Source organism: Pygocentrus nattereri, chromosome 8, assembly GCF_015220715.1.
Source record: "Pygocentrus nattereri isolate fPygNat1 chromosome 8, fPygNat1.pri, whole genome shotgun sequence".
Classification (NCBI taxonomy): Eukaryota; Metazoa; Chordata; class Actinopteri; order Characiformes; family Serrasalmidae; genus Pygocentrus; species Pygocentrus nattereri.
In genome coordinates this window covers 25,555,010-25,572,782 of record NC_051218.1, presented here as the reverse complement: position 1 = coordinate 25,572,782, position 17,773 = coordinate 25,555,010, and the positions used below count along the sequence as shown (strand labels likewise).

At 37.5% G+C, this 17,773-nt stretch overlaps 1 protein-coding gene across 4 annotated transcripts in view; it reads left to right on the top strand.

Moving 5' to 3' along the window:
* Positions 1-1,221: 1,221 nt before the first annotated feature.
* The window catches only part of csnk1a1 (casein kinase 1, alpha 1), a 48,298-nt gene continuing 31,746 nt past the window's right edge, over positions 1,222-17,773 (top strand). For 2 of the 4 annotated variants that reach the window (XM_017713399.2, XM_017713398.2), the window contains exons 1-4: positions 1,222-1,981; positions 2,350-2,456; positions 12,969-13,095; positions 15,337-15,435. In XM_017713399.2, coding sequence (XP_017568888.1) covers positions 1,859-1,981; positions 2,350-2,456; positions 12,969-13,095; positions 15,337-15,435 — 456 coding nt within the window. In that variant the 5' untranslated portion in view covers positions 1,222-1,858. The remainder of the gene's footprint in view (positions 1,982-2,349; positions 2,457-12,968; positions 13,096-15,336; positions 15,436-17,773) is intronic. The other 2 variants (XM_017713397.2, XM_017713401.2) reach the window with 2 other exon arrangements.

Sequence of the window (17,773 nt, the reverse complement as noted above, 5' to 3'; positions counted from 1 at the left end):
TGCAAGTTACGCATGCCATTTGCACTAACACACATCCATATCATCACAGATGCTGGCTTTTGAATTATGCACTGATAATAAGACAGGTGGTCAGTTTTCTCTTTAGATCGGATTACATGGCATCTATGATTTCCAAAAAGAATTTCAAATTTTCATGTGCTGGACGCCAGGACACTTTTCCTTCACCTCAGTCCATCGTAACTGAGCCTGGGCCCAGAGAAAGCGGTGACCGTTCTGGCTCCTGTTTATGTTTAGGTTTCTTCTCTGCATGGTCAAGTTTTGACTTACTTTTGTGGTTGCAGTGACAAACAGTTTGAACAGAGTTCAGCTCTCAGAAATCATTCCTGAGCACATGCAGTGATTTTCACTACAGAATCGTGTCTTCTTTTAATGCTGTTACCAATTAACCTAGTTTCCACTAAGTGTGTTTTTTTGTTTTGCAATTCAATTTTACTTTTGTTGCCCCGTCCCACCTTTTTAAAAGGTTTTGCTGGCATCAAATTCAGAATGGGCTTATATTAAAAAAAAGAAACATTTCTCAGTTTCATCATTTGATATGATATGTCCTTGTACAATTTTCAATTAAACATAGGTTTTAAATGATCTGCAATAGATGTGTTAATCAATTAAAAATGATACAAATGTACAAAAAAATCTGGAGGAATAAATACCAAGAATGCTGTCATACAGATAAAAGTCCAGTCCTGGGGACGCACTGCTCTGCACTGTTTAAAATATTCCCTGACCCTACATGCCTGATTCAGCTCTTTATGGAATGGATCAGGAAAGTTGCTAATATCTGAAACTCTTTATGGTAGTGAGTGCCCATGACTGGAGTTGAAGGACACACAGTTAGAGCACCATTTAGTAAATGTGTTTGGCCTCATTTTATTAGGTGAGAAAATAAGCCAGGCATTTATCCTTGTGGGGATTTCCTCAAATAACTACGTATTGCCCTTTTTGAACACTGAGTATTAGTGAAATCTGTCAGAGGCCCCCCTTACAGTTCAGCGAGCCACGAGGACAGGGCGGGGAACACGTGACTCTTTTGTGTATAACTGATATAAACTAATTTACATGTTCTTACTGCAGAGAAAAGGTAAAGGGCAAGAGACGAAAAGACAAACAAAAGAAAATCACGTCCTCGTGTGCGTTCCCGCATTCATATGCTCGTTTCCGTGACATCACACGAAACCTGTCCCCTGCCGGCAGCAGCAGGTCATCGCTCCGAGAAAAGGAGCGCAGTTAATCACCTCGAGACGAACGGCAGAACGACGAGATGGCGGAGTGAGTGGGTTGCGCTTTGGAAAGAAAGTGGCAGCTCGTTATATTTCTTTAATATTGCAACAGAAAAGGATACTTCGTTTATGTATGCTTAAATCATCGGAATATAACCTTCATCCGAGGATAAAATCGCCCCTCTGTTTGAGGTGGTTTAGAGAACGCGTCGAAAACTGTCCTTCCTCTCTGCTAGAGGCTAGCTGGCTTAGCGAGTTTATGGCGTGCTAGTAGCTAACGCGATTGGAAAATTGGAAGTTAATCGATTGGATTTAAGGTTAATAACCGCGTCGTCGAAACACACTTTGAGGCAGAATTTACTTGTTTGTCTCCAGATGAGCCTAAATATCAGAATTTCATGATTGTAAGTAATAGTAACTTAGATTCCAGATAGATAGCAACTGTTCGTTAGCTAGCTAGTTAGCGTTGTTTCAGGCGAACTGAATCGAACAATAGACAGATAGCTGTATGTCCCTAAACTAATCGCTTTCTAGTAATAAGCAGATTAAAGGGACACTTTTTTTTATTAGAAGACGCCGTTGTTTTACTTCGATTGAGTGTTTCTAGGAGCTCGAAAGACATGGCTAGTAGCAGTGGTTCTAAGGCCGAATTTATAGTCGGTGGGAAATACAAGCTTGTCCGAAAAATTGGATCTGGATCATTTGGTGACATTTACTTGGCAATCAACATCACAAACGGAGAGGTAAGTTCGAAATATATTGGTGAACTTAATCTTTATTCTGTATCTAAATAACCTACATCGCTTACGTAAATACACAGACTAAGTTAGGCCCAAGCCGTTTCAGACTGGGCTTTGGTCGCAGCGGAGAAAATTCTGCTTCCGTACTTTCAAACATAATGTTAGCTGGTTAGCTAACGTTAGCTAACATGGCTGTTCTGCTTACATTTTACGGTTTGATAAATGTCTTTGAAATTCGCTGATTTTAGCGTGCTAGTAGGTGAACACACCTTATTCCAGTCGAGCTCTATATTGTGCTGGCTATATATAACTTAATGTACTGACAGTCGCTGAAGCTTCCATTACACTGGTGCTTGGTGTTTTGTATTTAGGAGGTCGCAGTAAAACTGGAGTCGCAGAAAGCCAGACACCCACAGCTCTTGTATGAAAGCAAGCTGTATAAAATTCTTCAGGGGGGAGTTGGAATTCCACACATCAGGTAAGCTCGTGGTGTTTTTTTAGCACACAATAATGAAACAAGTTTCGATGCCGAGTTAGCTCACTGTTATCGATGCGAGTTGCAAATGGCCGCTCCTCTTTTGTTGTGTTTGTTCAACATGTCTTCCCTCTCGGTTAGAAAATGGCGGCCGTGTGATGTCGAAAACAAGTTTTCGGGTCTGGTATTAATGTTTATCAAGGTGACTGGTAGTTTTACTCTAGGAGCCAGTGGAGTATGGAGCCAAGGTGTCACAGCACACAAGCCAGATTTTTAAAATGTCCAACGCTTGTTGTTAAACATGTAGCATATTCGCGGAAATGTATATTGGCTGACTGTCATTTATGTAAAATGTTCTTGTTTTCAGGTGAATATTTGTGTTACACTGTTAAACTAACCTGGTAATGTCCCGCATTTAAATGTGAAAATAGATTTAGCTTTGCACGGGGTGCAGAAGACCTGTTGCAACTCTGTCTCGACGTAGGTGCCATAGAAAAACCTGTTCAGAGACTCTTTGTGCTACCAGCCAGATTGTCAGGTTTCAAGATAGGTGTGACTTTTTGAAACCGAATCCAAAAACTGTAACTATGGTTATTAATTGCATTTAGGATCAAATTTGACTTGAAATTAGCTGGGTTTTATTCATTTATTCTATTTATTTGTTCATATATATCACACACATACATATATGTAAACAGCAAAATGCTAATTTTTTTGTGCTCATTTGCCAGCACTATTGTACATGCTTATGAGGAAACTCTAAATACTGTAAGGACATAATTGAGTGACTGAATAAAATTTTTGTTTAGTAAAAGAAGTGCTGCTGACATTAAAATGGACATATAACTTATCAGGTTGTCAGTGCTAAAATTCAGTTAAGTGTAAGCAATAAATGTATTGAATAAGTCACAGTAAATAAATGTAAACAAATAAATTAATACTTTTGTAATTAATACACGCAATGTTTGTATGAGTTTAAAAATGTCATCAAAAACCATTTAACATACTATTCACTGGTTTAATACTATTATCCACCAAGGTATTATTAACTGTATAGGTGGAGAGCAGGGAACAGTAAAGATCAGCCATTACACTCACTGTAAAAAGGACCTTGGCCATGGCAGAATACAGAGAGAACACATTTTCATAAATAAAGTTTATTCATTTATTTGTAGCTTAAAAGTTGCGGTTGGCAATTAAGAGCTGTCTTTTTTGGACCCCTGCCAATCGCTGCATGCCATCATTGACAAGAGTAGGGGAGTACAGGGAACACCCTAATACATTTTGGTGTTCTGTAAATATTTTTTTTTTTAAATTGTGCAAGATTCATGTTTTTAATACGACTATATTTTAATATTCCTATATTCACAAAAATGTAAGAAGTTTTTGAGCACCTGGAGTTTGACAACAGTCAAGCAAAAGGTGGCATGAGTGGAAATGTTACAGCTTAAGCCCTAGTTGAGATTTATTGCAATGGACTGCAGAGCTTATTTAACATATGCTTGGAAAGGCTGGTAAGTTCATACGAACACTGTTAATTAAATAATGCTTCAGACAAATGTGATTTACAACCTAAATGCATATAAAGCATTACATTGCTAATGATTATAAAAAAGGGGATGTCAGAATCTGGCATGTTAATTTGTTCACCCAGCATAGAATTTAAAACATTAATCATGCAGGGCTTGACATTGCTGATGTTCATGTGCCCCTGGCACCAGCATTTGACATTTTGCCACTAAAAATGCAGAACCAATGGTGAACAAATCCCCAAAACCAACTATTTTCACCTTTCTGCATGCAATCTAGAGCCTGGTTGAACAGACATGGATGTGTGTGTGTGTGTGTGTGTGTGTGTGTGTGTGTATGTAAGTGATCTGTTTTCTGTTAGACACCTGAAGGGGTACAGGGGTATGCACCTGGAAGTTGCAAACGGAGGTTAAACATTGCAACAGCTGTCCAGCACTTGCCTCATCGCCCTCATGCAGGGGCATCCTGGCTTGTTCGAAGCTCCATATACTGAGGAGCACGTTGTTTCGTTTAGGTTGCTTTGTCCTAGTAGGAGTTATTACAGAATATTGGGGCCTCTCTTGAGTGAATCTCCCTGCACTATCCATGTTCTAAACTTTTGTGTTTGTGTATCAGAATCATAGAAACATTCTCAATATTAGTTTAGCTGTCTACCTCTGGAATAAGGTTTTTTTTAAAGGTAGATTTGCAGGATTTAAACCAGAATCTTGTGATTTAATTCTTTACTATAGATACTACAGAAGAATTGTTTATAGCATAGTACAATTACTTTAACTATTGTAAAAAGGAGGTAAATTGATTTAGTAGGAGTGTAACTTTACGTGTAGTTGTCTTAAACAGTCACCAAACTGACTATGGTTCGGTGCATGCAAACAGAGAATATGTGGTATGTACAAAGATGCATATGTTCCACATGGGAAAACCTTAAGCTTAGCAGTTTAGCAGCAGTGGTCCATGGAGGAGCTTTCATCTGCAGCTAGCAAAATTGAGTTCGTTGATGGAATAAATGAATCATGCTTATTGTGTTTATAGTTAAGTATGCTTTTGGGGGGGGAAATGCATCATCAAAAGCCATATTTATATGGCTGTAGCAGGGAAATGTAGAACATAGCAGATTCCAGTAGACTGATGAAGAAATTAAAATGTACCAAAGGGGGAAAAGTGATATTAGATGGTAAACAGACAAGATGTCTGCCACCAACTTTCCTGAGCTCTTGCCAGTGCATTTTGTATTTGTGCTCTGACTCTGTAAAACATGGGTAAAATGAAACAAAACTGCAGGATGCTACTTGACATTAAAGATTTGTCTTTAAACTACACATTTTTCAGTAGGCGCCATCTAATTCATGTAGAATTCGCTTGGATTTAATTTCAAGCCATATCTTTTTTTTTTTTTTTTTTTTTTAATCTGTTTCTGATTTTAATGTAGATTGTTTTTCAGTAAGTTGATTAGTGGTGTCGGAGTTCTCACAGTGCATGTATAAAATAGTTATTATAATAATAATGGTAAGTTTGCTTTGCATAATAAAAATGGACTCCTTTGTGTGCTACAAAATTTTCGTTTTGTGTTGCTGAACTTTCAAGCTTTACAACGCCAGCACTTTTCTAGCACTTTCTGGGACTTTAGTCTAGGAACTGTCATTTGATAACCCCCACACCTGAACAATAAGACAGCACTGTGCGTGACAGTCACAACAGCTTGTTTGTGTTAATTTAGTTAAGCAACTTGATATTTCTAGCTTGCAGACATTCTACATACTATGTCCACAAGGAAAATGTTAAGTAGAAAATGTCAAATATTTTGAATGCAGACAAGTTAAATCAAACGTAATCTTTCAAAAAAGATTTCTAATCATTTTCCAACATTTGAAATTGTTAGTCATTTAGCCCCCCCCCCCTTTCTATTTGACAGGTCTTCGAAACACGTAGCCATACCTACTCCAAGAGCAGCGTCTGATGACCCGCAGTTCCATAGGGTTGTAGTTATTCCTTCCCTTAAACACCTGATGCAGCTCTTTAACTGATATGAGCTGAATCAGGGGTGTTGGTATGGCCAGTCTAGTTAGCCCTTTAGTGGATGTTGGTAGGCTGACAGCTGCAACCTCAAAAAACGATACAGCTTCTTTCATTCTTGAGCAACTGAGTTTGTCAGTATCCAAAATAATTTATCTTCTTGGACATGTCAACACAGGACACACAAACATTAATGTTCACTATAATTTAACTATCACATATAGACAAAATGCTGCACTCAAAGCAGTAGAGTGTGTTCCACCATGCTAGGGGTGGTTTCCACTGAGTGGCTGTGCTCAGAAGACCTTGCACTCCAAATCAGTTGACCAATAGGAAGTCCAAGTGAACACCCTCTTCTAAGACCCATCTCTTGATTAAAAAGTGTCAAAAGTCAGAAGCAAACAAGGGATTTCATTAGTTACAGGCAAACAAGTAATACATTTATACCTGAATTAAATTTGGTTTTTTTATTTGTATTTGCCACAAACATGACATTTTGGTTTCTGACCATTTCTGAGCATACTCTACCACGTTTCTGTATGCTTGAAGTTATCAGGTTGGATCGTAGTATTGAATGTAGACTATCCATGAGCAATAATGGAGCAATAATGTGATTAGACATTAGGGCTGACCTGAACAGGTGCTGTGTTTTGTTTTGTTGTTGTTGTTTTTTATAAATAAATATAAGTACTTTGAATATTTGTTTGCATTTCTGAACGAGTAATTGAGTACTCCTTGTCAGTCACCCTTACCCTTACACCCACAGATAAAGTGAATTTCACCCCATGCCAAATTTCTCTGCCTCAGAGTGCCCAGTGCAGCATTCCCTTCTACATCCACAGCCAGAAGCACAACAGTAAATAGTTTTGATGAGAGCTGGGCAGTATAACATTTGTTAAAGTGACTGAATTACAACACTGTCATAGTATGCTTTCTTGATATCATGAAGTTCTGTTTGATTGGATTTAAACAGGACAATTAAATACTTGGAACACGCATCTGAAAACAACTTCTGACATCTCTAATGTACAGCAAATGGCTAATGTGAAATGAGTGCATTCCTCTCAACTTCCTCCAAGTTTGCGCACAGTTATTATTGACCCCAACTTGTGCAACCAAAATAACTCATTTTGTGATTTACAAAGGTATGCGCTCTGTGTTGTAGAGAGTGAAGGCTTGGTGATTTACAGTGTAGCCTTGTTACACTGCACGCTCCTATCAATGTCAGCGATGTGTTGCTATGTCCAAGTCTACAAAGAGGTAAAAATAAGGATGCTAGTGTCTCTTAGCTAAGAAGTCACTTTGACATGCATCACCTTAGTTCCGATTGCACAAAAAGTATTGCTGTGTTGTTGGAGAAACATAAGTGATCTGCAAGTAATGTGTAGTTTGAGGAACGCTGAAAACCTATTAATTCTGTGAAATGAGTAGAGCTTTCAAGCTTGACCTCTTACCATTCATGGGCCTAATCAACGTAACGGTGGTTAATGGCAACTTGCTCTTGATACTGTACTTATTTGTGAATCGTGTGTAATGGCGCATCAGAGATTCACAGTTGAATCCTGATTATTACTGCTCTAAAGAAATTCTGGTGTAGTGTAACTATGAAACTTAAAGCCTTAAGATATTGAATCACTTCAGATTCTTGCTTAAAATAGTAGCTGCTTTGAGTGTGATCAGTGTCTCCAACAAAGGAGAAAACTTGGGGACGCTTGTTCCCAGGGTCGTATCTCCGACATAACAAATGTGTAGCAAAAGGGGAGACAAATATAGAATCTATGTAAGAACAGGGTTGTCAATCTCAAGTCTTGGAGGGCAGTAGTCCTACGGAGATTAGACCTTTTCTAACACTTGAAATTCAGCTCATAAAGGCCTTGCTCATTAGCTGATGAGTTGAATTAAGTGTGAATTGGAATGCAATGCTAAACCCTTAAGGATTGGATTGGCAACATTCTTATAGAAGAAGCTTTGAGCTCTGCTGCCTTTAATAGCTACTGCCATGTAACTACTGTATCAATGTAAAAGAAGGCACATATTTAAAAATACTGCAAGGGTTTGAAGAAGCAGTGAAAAGTCACAAATGGAATCATGATTTAGTGATTCAATGAAATATTGCTACAGCCAGCTTCCACATCTAGAGGAAGAAGCATAATGCAAAGTTATGTAATCCACAGCTCAGTCATATCATTTTGCTTATTCTAGCCAGACTTGTACATGCAGCTTGAGCCATCATGTTTGTTGAGGGTGAGGCTTCTGAGCACTTGAGCAACAGCTCCCACTTCTGAAGTGGCTTAAACACATTCGAAATGCATGTGCAGTACAATTCCAGACAGGCCTCCAGAAAATAGCAAGTTATTTGTAAAATCATAACTTTATAATTTATCTATTACATATAAATGTTCTGGTCGTTTTCATTTCTGTTTTGAAAGTAACAGCTGCAGTTTGGTACTTCCAAAGATTAAACAACAAAATTAAATAAATTAATTATTGCTTTCTACAAAGTGACAAATTTTACTACATGAATGCTCAGGTGCTTGCTGTAATATTTTTGCTGTAACACTTAAACTTCTGTGCATTTGGTTAGCGTACGCTTTATGCAGTTTTAGCCCATTTAGCTTTCTTGTAACTACATACTGAAAATGCAAGCTCTACACCTGATGTGTGCGTTTTCAACATTCAGCTATACTATGTATGCTTTATATAGAAATTCGGTGAATGTCTTTTTTTAATTCAATTTTTTGAAGTCCCTATGTTCAGCATTATTGCAAATGTCATTGACTTTGAAACATTGTTGAGAGCTATTTTTATCTGTTTAAAGATAACATTATAATGTGAGTTACTATATTTTGTAACCTATACTTTACCTTTTAATTATACCTTATAAAGCTCAGCCATTTATTTTTATAATGTTCTAATATTCATTTAATGTATGTTGATGTAAGACTTTCTGTACATGTTCACACCACAAACATCAAATCTGTGGAAAAGTCTCCCCAGATGTTATTGATGTCTCTATATACTATAATAGTCAGTCATCAGCCCTGGAAAAAAGCGTATCGACTTCTACGCTGTACCCTATATAGATAAAATATAGTTCAATGAGTTAAACATTTGAAATACACAACTGTGTATGATTTTGAAACTACAGTCATTTTTTTTCTTTTTTTTTTTTTTTTTCTCCTGTGTGGGGAATTTTATTTTTTTTGTTCAAGCCATGGAATTGTAACCTGAACTACAATGCACTTTTCAGTTTATTTACATAGAACAGTTATTGGTAATATGTGAACTATTTTGTAACTGCTTTAGTTAATTTCGGGGAGCTCTAGAGCATAGTTTGATTGTCTAAGCATGCACTGTGAAACGTTTTTCATTTTGTAACCTTTTATCAGTATTTATCTTCTTTTATCAAAAGCTAAGTTTGATAAAAGCTAAGCTTGCATCACCTTCCAGACAGGTTAATCATGACCACTTCAGCTGGAGTAGCTACTACTTTGGCTAGTATACTTGCTATTCAAACTACATGCTAGCAAACAGTTTCAAGTTGTTTTCTCTCTTTCCTCATTGCCTCTTCAATCCATTACTGCGTGTAGTGCTTTAATACCCTGTGGCAGCCATGCTAAGATGCATTCAATTTGTCCCAAGTCAGGGGCCGGATCCTTTGGAGGACACGGTCTACTGAGGCGTGTCCTTCAAAGGCTGCTTAGACCCGTGAAGGCTGAACCAAAATGAGATGGTCTGCCCTACAGTGGGTTTGTGTCTCAGCACCACTGTTCCCACCCTTGCCACTGCACCACCAAATACTGCTCTTGTCAAGTTCTTTAAAGATGGAGCCAGAAACTTTTTAGTTGTGGTGTTTATGTATTGGAGCTGGTCCGCGGATACTGATGAGATTTTTAACATCTGCATCGTTCGCCATTCGCCTGAGCTTAAACCTAATACTTATATTTAAAAGTGTACTCGTCAGCCGCCATTTGCTGTTGCCACCGTGTTCTCGAATCCTTACCGGCATGTATATGATGTCTGGAGAAGGATGTACCCGTTGGGTCCTTCATTGCCATGGGAAAAGGACACATTTTTCAACTGCATATGAAGGAGCCTCCTGAATGAAGAGACACTGATTAATTCCACAGTGCGTTGAGTTAATTTTGTGCCAAAAGATTCAAATAAAATAAAATAAAATCCACAAGCAATATTTTATGTATCACAACATCCAAAATGTTGTAAATACAAATATTTTATTTATGTAGCACTTTTCATGTAGGTGGCAGCTCAAAGTACTTTACACACAGGTGATCCTTACACAAGTATAAGTATTAAAGTATTAATTTAGAATAAGAAATAACAGGTCAAATTAAAGATACATACCACACGATGTAGTTTAATTAAATGCTAAGTTATACGTCTTTAGATGCTTCTTGAAAGTGTGAACTGACCTTGACTGTCTAAAAGAAGATGGAATTGAGTTCTATAGTTCAGAAGCATAATAACTGATCAAGGTTTCTCCATGTTTTCTGTATTTTACTGTAGGTATTTGCAGAAGGCCACTATCTGTGAGCGAGTGCTAGGTCATTTAGAACCATAAAATGACGGTAGCCTTAGCTGCTGAATGAAGCTGTGCCTCTTTTTTGGGTTTTCAGCTGCAAGAGTTATCTAACCTAGTAGTGTTTGCTAAATGGCTAGCTAAAACAGCTGCCAAGCTTGCTAAATTAGTGTTTCTTAATTCTGCTTGTGATGATCTTAAGCTCTGCTTGGTTTTAACTATTGTTTGCCTTAAAACACCTGGTCCAGCTCATCAACTGATTATCAAGTGCTCAGTGAGCTGGATTAGCTGTATTGGGGCAGGCAGTCGTATCTGCATTGCTGTGGGTCGAAAGAAATAACGATAATATTTAATCACCTACAAAATGGAATAGGGTAAATTTTATAGTTGGCCTTTACTTTTTGGAGCAGTTTTGAAGGAAGTTAGCTCCCCCCCCCCCCCACCTCTACTCTCACAATCTTCAGTAAGTTGTTTGTTTTTGTTCTTTTTTTCCTCTTGCCCCCGGTCACTGAAAGAGGCACTCTTTCACCACCCCAGTTTACAGAATACTACTCCTTCAAATCACATTTAAACTGTGAATGTGTAATAAATTTGTCAAAATAAGTAAGTAAATAAGGGTTAAATATCTTTTAACATTAGAAACTCAATGAAAGAACTCTGTAAATGGGGCTGATTTGTTTATTCATAAAACAAGTAAGATCTATGGTGGCAGCAAAGGGAGATGAAATTAAGAAAGCAAGCCTTAAAATAAGCTGCAAAAAAATCACGACTGTGAGTGCAAGCGGGGCAATATGGCCAAAAATGTTATCACGATAAATTCATATCATTCAGTATCATTGCATATTATAGTAAATGTCCAATCATTTATTTCAAGGCTGACTCGGTACGTCAATGATGGATCACACAGCCTTACTACCATAACTCCTAACGCATCCATGTCAGAGCTTATCATAGCATTCAAAACAAGCTAGCAGACATCTGGATTTCTCTATTCTGTCATAGTAGTTTTGAGGGGTGGAAGAACTGCAACATATCTGATGTTCGCTGTGTAAAAGCCTAAACTGCAATGTGGATTTTTATTTATTTATTTATTTTGCTTGTTTTTCAATTTGCCGTGACAGTGCTGCTTCAAGTTAATCAGCTGCTAAAAAAGCTAGCCTGAGAAGCTAACATTTTCCCACTCTCCAGTGCCGCAATCTTTTCAGTGCTCTTTCTTTCACTTCTATTGCTTGGGAATGCGTTAATACTAAAATATGAGCATTGTAGTTGTGAGGAGCCAACGTGACTTAACGCTGCTAAAGCTTCTTAGGATGTTAGTTAATTTGCTGTAAACCAGTATAGTTATGCAGTCATTTATTAACATAAAATTACTTGGTCTGTTTGGGACAGAGACGTACTCTTCGGTTAAATCTGCTAGGGTATTCCTGGCCTGGACAAGTTGCCAGTGATTTTTAATAATGTTTATATAGCGCCTTTCACAAACCCAAGGTTGTTTCACATAGCATGGGCAAAAAAAAAATGAAAACAAACTAAGCAGTGGAAGAGCAAGAAAAATGTGTGGTCGGGGAGGAGGAGGAAGAGAATTAGAGTTTGGGTGCCATGCTATCTGAGAGAGCGAGAGAGAGTGTAAGAGGTCAGAAGTTCTCAGAGGTAAGGGGGAGCAGGTTATGCAAGGTTTTGAAAGTGAGTAGTAAAATTTTAAACTTTATACGGCACGGGACCGATAGCCAGTGTAGCTGAGAGAGAATGGGGGTGATGTGCCCTGAACGCTGAGTATGGGTGAGAACTCTAGCCGCGGAGTTCTTTTAAGTCTTCTCTTGTAGATGATCTTGGAGAATGGAATGATTGATTCTCGGAATGATTGTGGTTATTTTCTTATACCCCTTCCCAGATGCGTAGGTATCTACAACCTCCTTCCTGAAGCCCTCAGATAGCACCTTTTGAGCTATGCATCATAGTACCACACACCGCAATAACAAAGAACACACCAGACCAAATATCTGAGGTTTCAGTAAGACAGACCCTCATTCACCATCAGCTTTAGTAGTTTATTAGTGTGGCAATGCACACCTGGCTTGCGTCATATGATACCAGCTAGTATCAAATGTTTGAATTGAAGCCTATCGAGTCTGAGTATGAATAATGGAGCATGGTATCGGCTACCTGTATCGTTGCATCCCTAATATAAGATATTTAGTGTCATTAGTGTCACTTAAATTATATTACCATTTATCTGTCAGCACTGTTTAAATGAAGACGATATCTATCTTCAGATATGTTGGGAAAAAGTCAAACTTTCTTATGGAGTGTACTGCTTGACATGTAGGTCTTTAAGGCAGTGGTAATTGCTTGCATATTGCAATTGATTTCATGCTTTAGTAAATGCATTGATGATGATAAATCTTCATACTTTGTATATTTGTTGTTTGTAGGTGGTATGGCCAAGAAAAGGACTATAATGTTCTAGTGATGGATCTCCTGGGTCCCAGTCTGGAGGATCTCTTTAACTTTTGCTCCCGCAGATTCACAATGAAAACAGTTCTTATGCTTGCAGATCAGGTAAGGCTGCCTTTAGAAAAGAAGTGATTTGTAATGTACCCTCCACTTGGTGATCTTGAAGATGTGTACAAGTGTTCAGGTTTATTATGCAGTTTTTCAAGTATTGTTAGCAAAGAGCCAATTAGAGCTCATTCTGAGAGTATGCTACACATACATAGGGTGACCGTCTTGGACCAATGTTTCATATTGTTAGGAAAATATTGCTTAATGCAGTGAGATTCTTATTTTTATGAATTTCAATATTGTGTCTCTGCCTACACTATTTTCCCACAATGCCCACAAATTTTTTAAGTTTTAAATAACGTACTGTTGACAGAACACACAAGGCGGAACTTTGCAAGTGAAGAAGTGCAGTGCCTGGACAGTCTGGCCTGCACGCTACATTAAAAGCTAGTGCATCTTTTCGACAGAAATCAAACCACCTTGGGAGCTACAGCATTGAGTCCATTTTACCATTTTGGCTGTAAATATGTCTCCGTATGTGCTGATGTCAAACAAAAGTAGAACAGTTTCTTGTAAAATGTCTCTGAATGGTCCACTTTTTATGAGGCTAAAGTCAGTTCTCTTTTTCCAGCTTCTCCTTTGAATCTTCCCGTTCCACTTTAAATGGTGCCTGAGGCGCCAGAATCGAGCTGCTGCACTATTTAAGGTGGAACGTCAAAATTCTAACAAGAAGCTGGAGAACGAGAAACTGACTTTCACTTTTTTTTTTTCTTTTTTTTTTTTTTTTTCTCTGTGTGAGTTTCTAGTTGCCAATTAAACGTAACGGGGGAAACATCTGACTGATTTATAAATTCTAAAGTCTATTAATCTTCTTTATTGATTATCATCTTAAATCTTTCTCTTTGACTTTTTGTTAGCTACTAGCTAGGTGAATTAGCCGTTATAGGCTACGTCAATCCCAGCATTGATCTTTTACTGTTAAAACTGTTTTTGAACATCGAAACAATCTGCAGAGCTTTATTTTACTGCAAAGGAAGATTTTATTTTTACCTAGAAATCTAATTCTGGTGCCGCAAGTTGGCATCCATACTCTGAGAACCGGGGCCATCACGCTATGTTGGACATTTTGGAGTTGAGAGAAAGCATCCCTCCCCACTCTGCAACAAGACCAAAACCGTTAAGGAATTACTGAAGAAAACGGGCATGATTCCTGTAATCTACTACATGGTCACCTATTACCACAGGATCTTATTTCACTGTAATTGTGCATTTTATCACAGATGAGTGGCAGGCTGCAACTCATGTGCCCTTAATAACAGCCGTGAATGAGACCTTCCAGTTGACTTGGCACATTGCTTCCGTTAGTTTTATTAATAAAAGATAGTTAGTAAATTTACTATGGATCATTAGATACTTTGCTTTAATAGTCCCAAGTTTTCACACAGTGGGAAAAAAATGTATAGAAAATAAGATGCATTGGTAATTGTTTTATAATCGCATCTCAGCCCTCTGAATCGTGATCAAAGCATAGCCTGTTTTACTGAAGTCAGTAAAATAGGTTAGACGTGCTCTACTGTTTACTTTTTTGTGTGTCTAATGTGAGACTTGTGGCGGCTGATTTGACCATTTTACAGCATGTTTTAAATGTAATTTTTTTATAACATGCCACTATTTGAAGTTGCTTTAACATGCTCAAGGTTCTCTGATTTGAGAGGGCCATTTTTTTACACACAAGTACAGGACATGTTGCAGTGTTGTATATTGTAGAAACGAGCAAAAACTAGGCCCAAAATGTAATATCTCTTTAGTCATGTTTTACTTGCATATAAGCTTTACTATGTTTTAATTAAATGCATTTAGCTTAATTACTGTATGAACACTACCATTTCAGTAGGCTAGTTTACTAAATTCACAATTCGCCATTGCGGGCAGCAGTTCACTGGTTGAGGATAGTGAAATCTAAAGTGTAATTTTCTTTGAGCTAAATTTTTTAATAACTTTCAGAAACGGGGTAGTTTTGTTAATTAAGTCTAATCACTCCATCTTGCACAGAAAGACTCGTAAGTGTGCAGAGATTAAAAAACAGTTGTAAAGTTGTTTGTTTCCATTAAATTTGTATGTATAAAGATTTGTGTGTGAGCTCTTTGGATTGGAGTAAGGTCAGGCTTATTATGAAATCATACATTAACATATGCCTTAATGTGCTTATTCCAGTCCATCTTTTCTGTGGCACATGTTGATCAACTGTCAACAACCTCCCCCCCTCCTTTTTTTTTTTTATTTTATTTTATTTTCCAGATGATCAGCAGAATTGAGTATGTGCACACAAAAAATTTCATCCACAGAGATATCAAGCCAGACAACTTTTTAATGGGTATCGGTCGTCACTGTAATAAGGTAAGCACTTATTTCTTTTAAGAGATGCATTTGAACTGCTGTGGTTTTTGTCCTTGTGAATGTTGGCATATTTAATTTTTACTTGTATAACAAATGTCGTGCGTTGACTTTGTATGAATTTTTGGAATGTTAAGTCTTATACTTAAGAGAATATGGGATTTGTTTGAAATTTGTAGGACTGGAACGTACGCTAAATGCTCAATTTCTGTTAAGGATGCTTGAGCGTCAGGAAGTAAAGGAACAGCTGTTTAGTAGAGTATGTTGACTTGCTGGAACTGGTTTTTTAGAAACAATTTAAGCTCCTAATTAAGTTCTGTATATAGGCTGCATCGCATCTGAAGTTGCCTGACAATTTCTTTTTTTTTTTTTTTTTTTTTTTTTTTTTTTTTTAATAAACCTTTTGTTTCTTAAATTTGTTTGGAAGTAATTGTATTGAGCCCTTGCAGACAGGCAACATTTGGCAAAGTTAAAGCATGATGTGTATTAAACCAAAACCTGGCAGTCTAAGGTCAGATGATCATTAAAGATTTTCAGACTACTGAAGACAAAATTGTAGTATGTATTCAAATTTTGAATATTTCGTAAATCCTGTACCACAGTTTTTAAGTGCTTTCTGGAGTAAATGTGTTTATCATTGTGTGTCTGTGAATGCCAGCCTCAAGCCTTTTTGTTTATATAGAAGTTTTGCTTTTCCCCTTTTTTCCCCTTGCTAGAACTTATTATACAACAATGCATCAAACTGCTTTTAGATTAGAGTAGGCATGTGCCTGGTCTGTTAATCAAATAACTGTTCTATAATGCCCCTGTGATAGAAAATCTGATTATTTATTGGTTCAGAAAGGTTTTTCATTCACTTATTTATTTTGCACAATGTGAAGTTTTAATTCCATGCAGTACATAATTTACCATTTTACAGTAATTTACTTAGTGTAGTGTTGCTATACATGGGTGAGTCAGAATGTGGACAGATTTTTTTAATCAAAAAGGACTGCAAAAATATGAATACCCATACAGTCTGCATTATCATTCTAAAACTGTCACACAATCACTTTTACAACTTGAACCATCTTCCATCTTGGCTCAGAGCCAGTGCCCTTTCTTTGCAGGACAGATAAAGGGTTGTTTTAAAGATTTTGACTAACAAAGTCTAACATGTAAACTGAAGACAATTAAAGGACACATGCTGTAACAAATTTTGTCAGAAGATGCGCTGCATTTTAGTACTCCCAAAGTTTCTGTGACATGGCTTTCTGTTCTCCATATGCATATTAACACTCTCTAAAATGTGTCCCTAGTATGATGCCTATAGTTTATAATGGTTATTTTATATACTGTTGTTACCAGATGTAGTCCATACGAGATGCTCTTGAACTCCATTTTGGGCAGGTTTAGAGGTCTTGAACATGAATTTGGAAGGTGAGGGTATGTCCAGTTAAGTTTTGCAAATTCTACTCAATCTTTTTTTTTTTTTTTCCCCTTCTTCTTTGCTTACTTTGATTTCAGGCCAGTGTATAACATTTTATCATTACGAGTTAGTCCAGATAAGTCTGCTTAAAGTGAAATTCCTAAGTAGAATGTTTCCTGCTTACAGATCCTGCTAATCCTGAAACTGCATGTGTGCCTGCCCTTGACATTAGAAAGGAAGATGCAAATAAAATAAGGGGAAAACCAGTAATAAGACACTGTTTTAACATGCTTCCAGGGCATAGATCCACTTCAAAGAAGTTTTTTATACTTAGAAACATGAACAAAATGTAGGTTTTTATAAGCATAAAGATGTTTAAAATATATTTTGTTACACAGCCATTGTGGGCAGTTACAGCTTCCAGTTGTCATGATAAACCATGTGCTGCAGCACTGTGGGCTTCAATTTTTCCCATTTCTCTTGGCAAACCATATTCAATTGCCCAGGGTTACAAAGGACTTTCTGATGGTCGCCGTTTTAAAATCCTCTAGGAATTTTCAGATTGTGTTGGGTCAGATTGGTTAGGCCACTAAAGCCCCTTGAGTTATTTTGCTGTTTGTCTTGTTGAAACACCTGGATTCAATTTCTTGGCTGATGAGAACAAGTTTTCTGCAGTACTCTTGGTACAGCACTTATTGTTTCCTTTGGTTGTACCTAATGCCCCAGTACTGTGTGCAGAGAGATGGCTCCATATTATGTTGGTCCCGCCTTTGTACTTTCCTGTGGATGTATTGTCCTAGGGATAATACTTGACCAGCTGAATTATTGCCAAAGATTTCATGTGGGTTTTTTTCCCTTGTTCTTACCAGAGCGTGTTGTTCCAAAGTAGTTGTGATTTCTCTAAATGCTTGTGGACACATTTTAGAAGTGCAT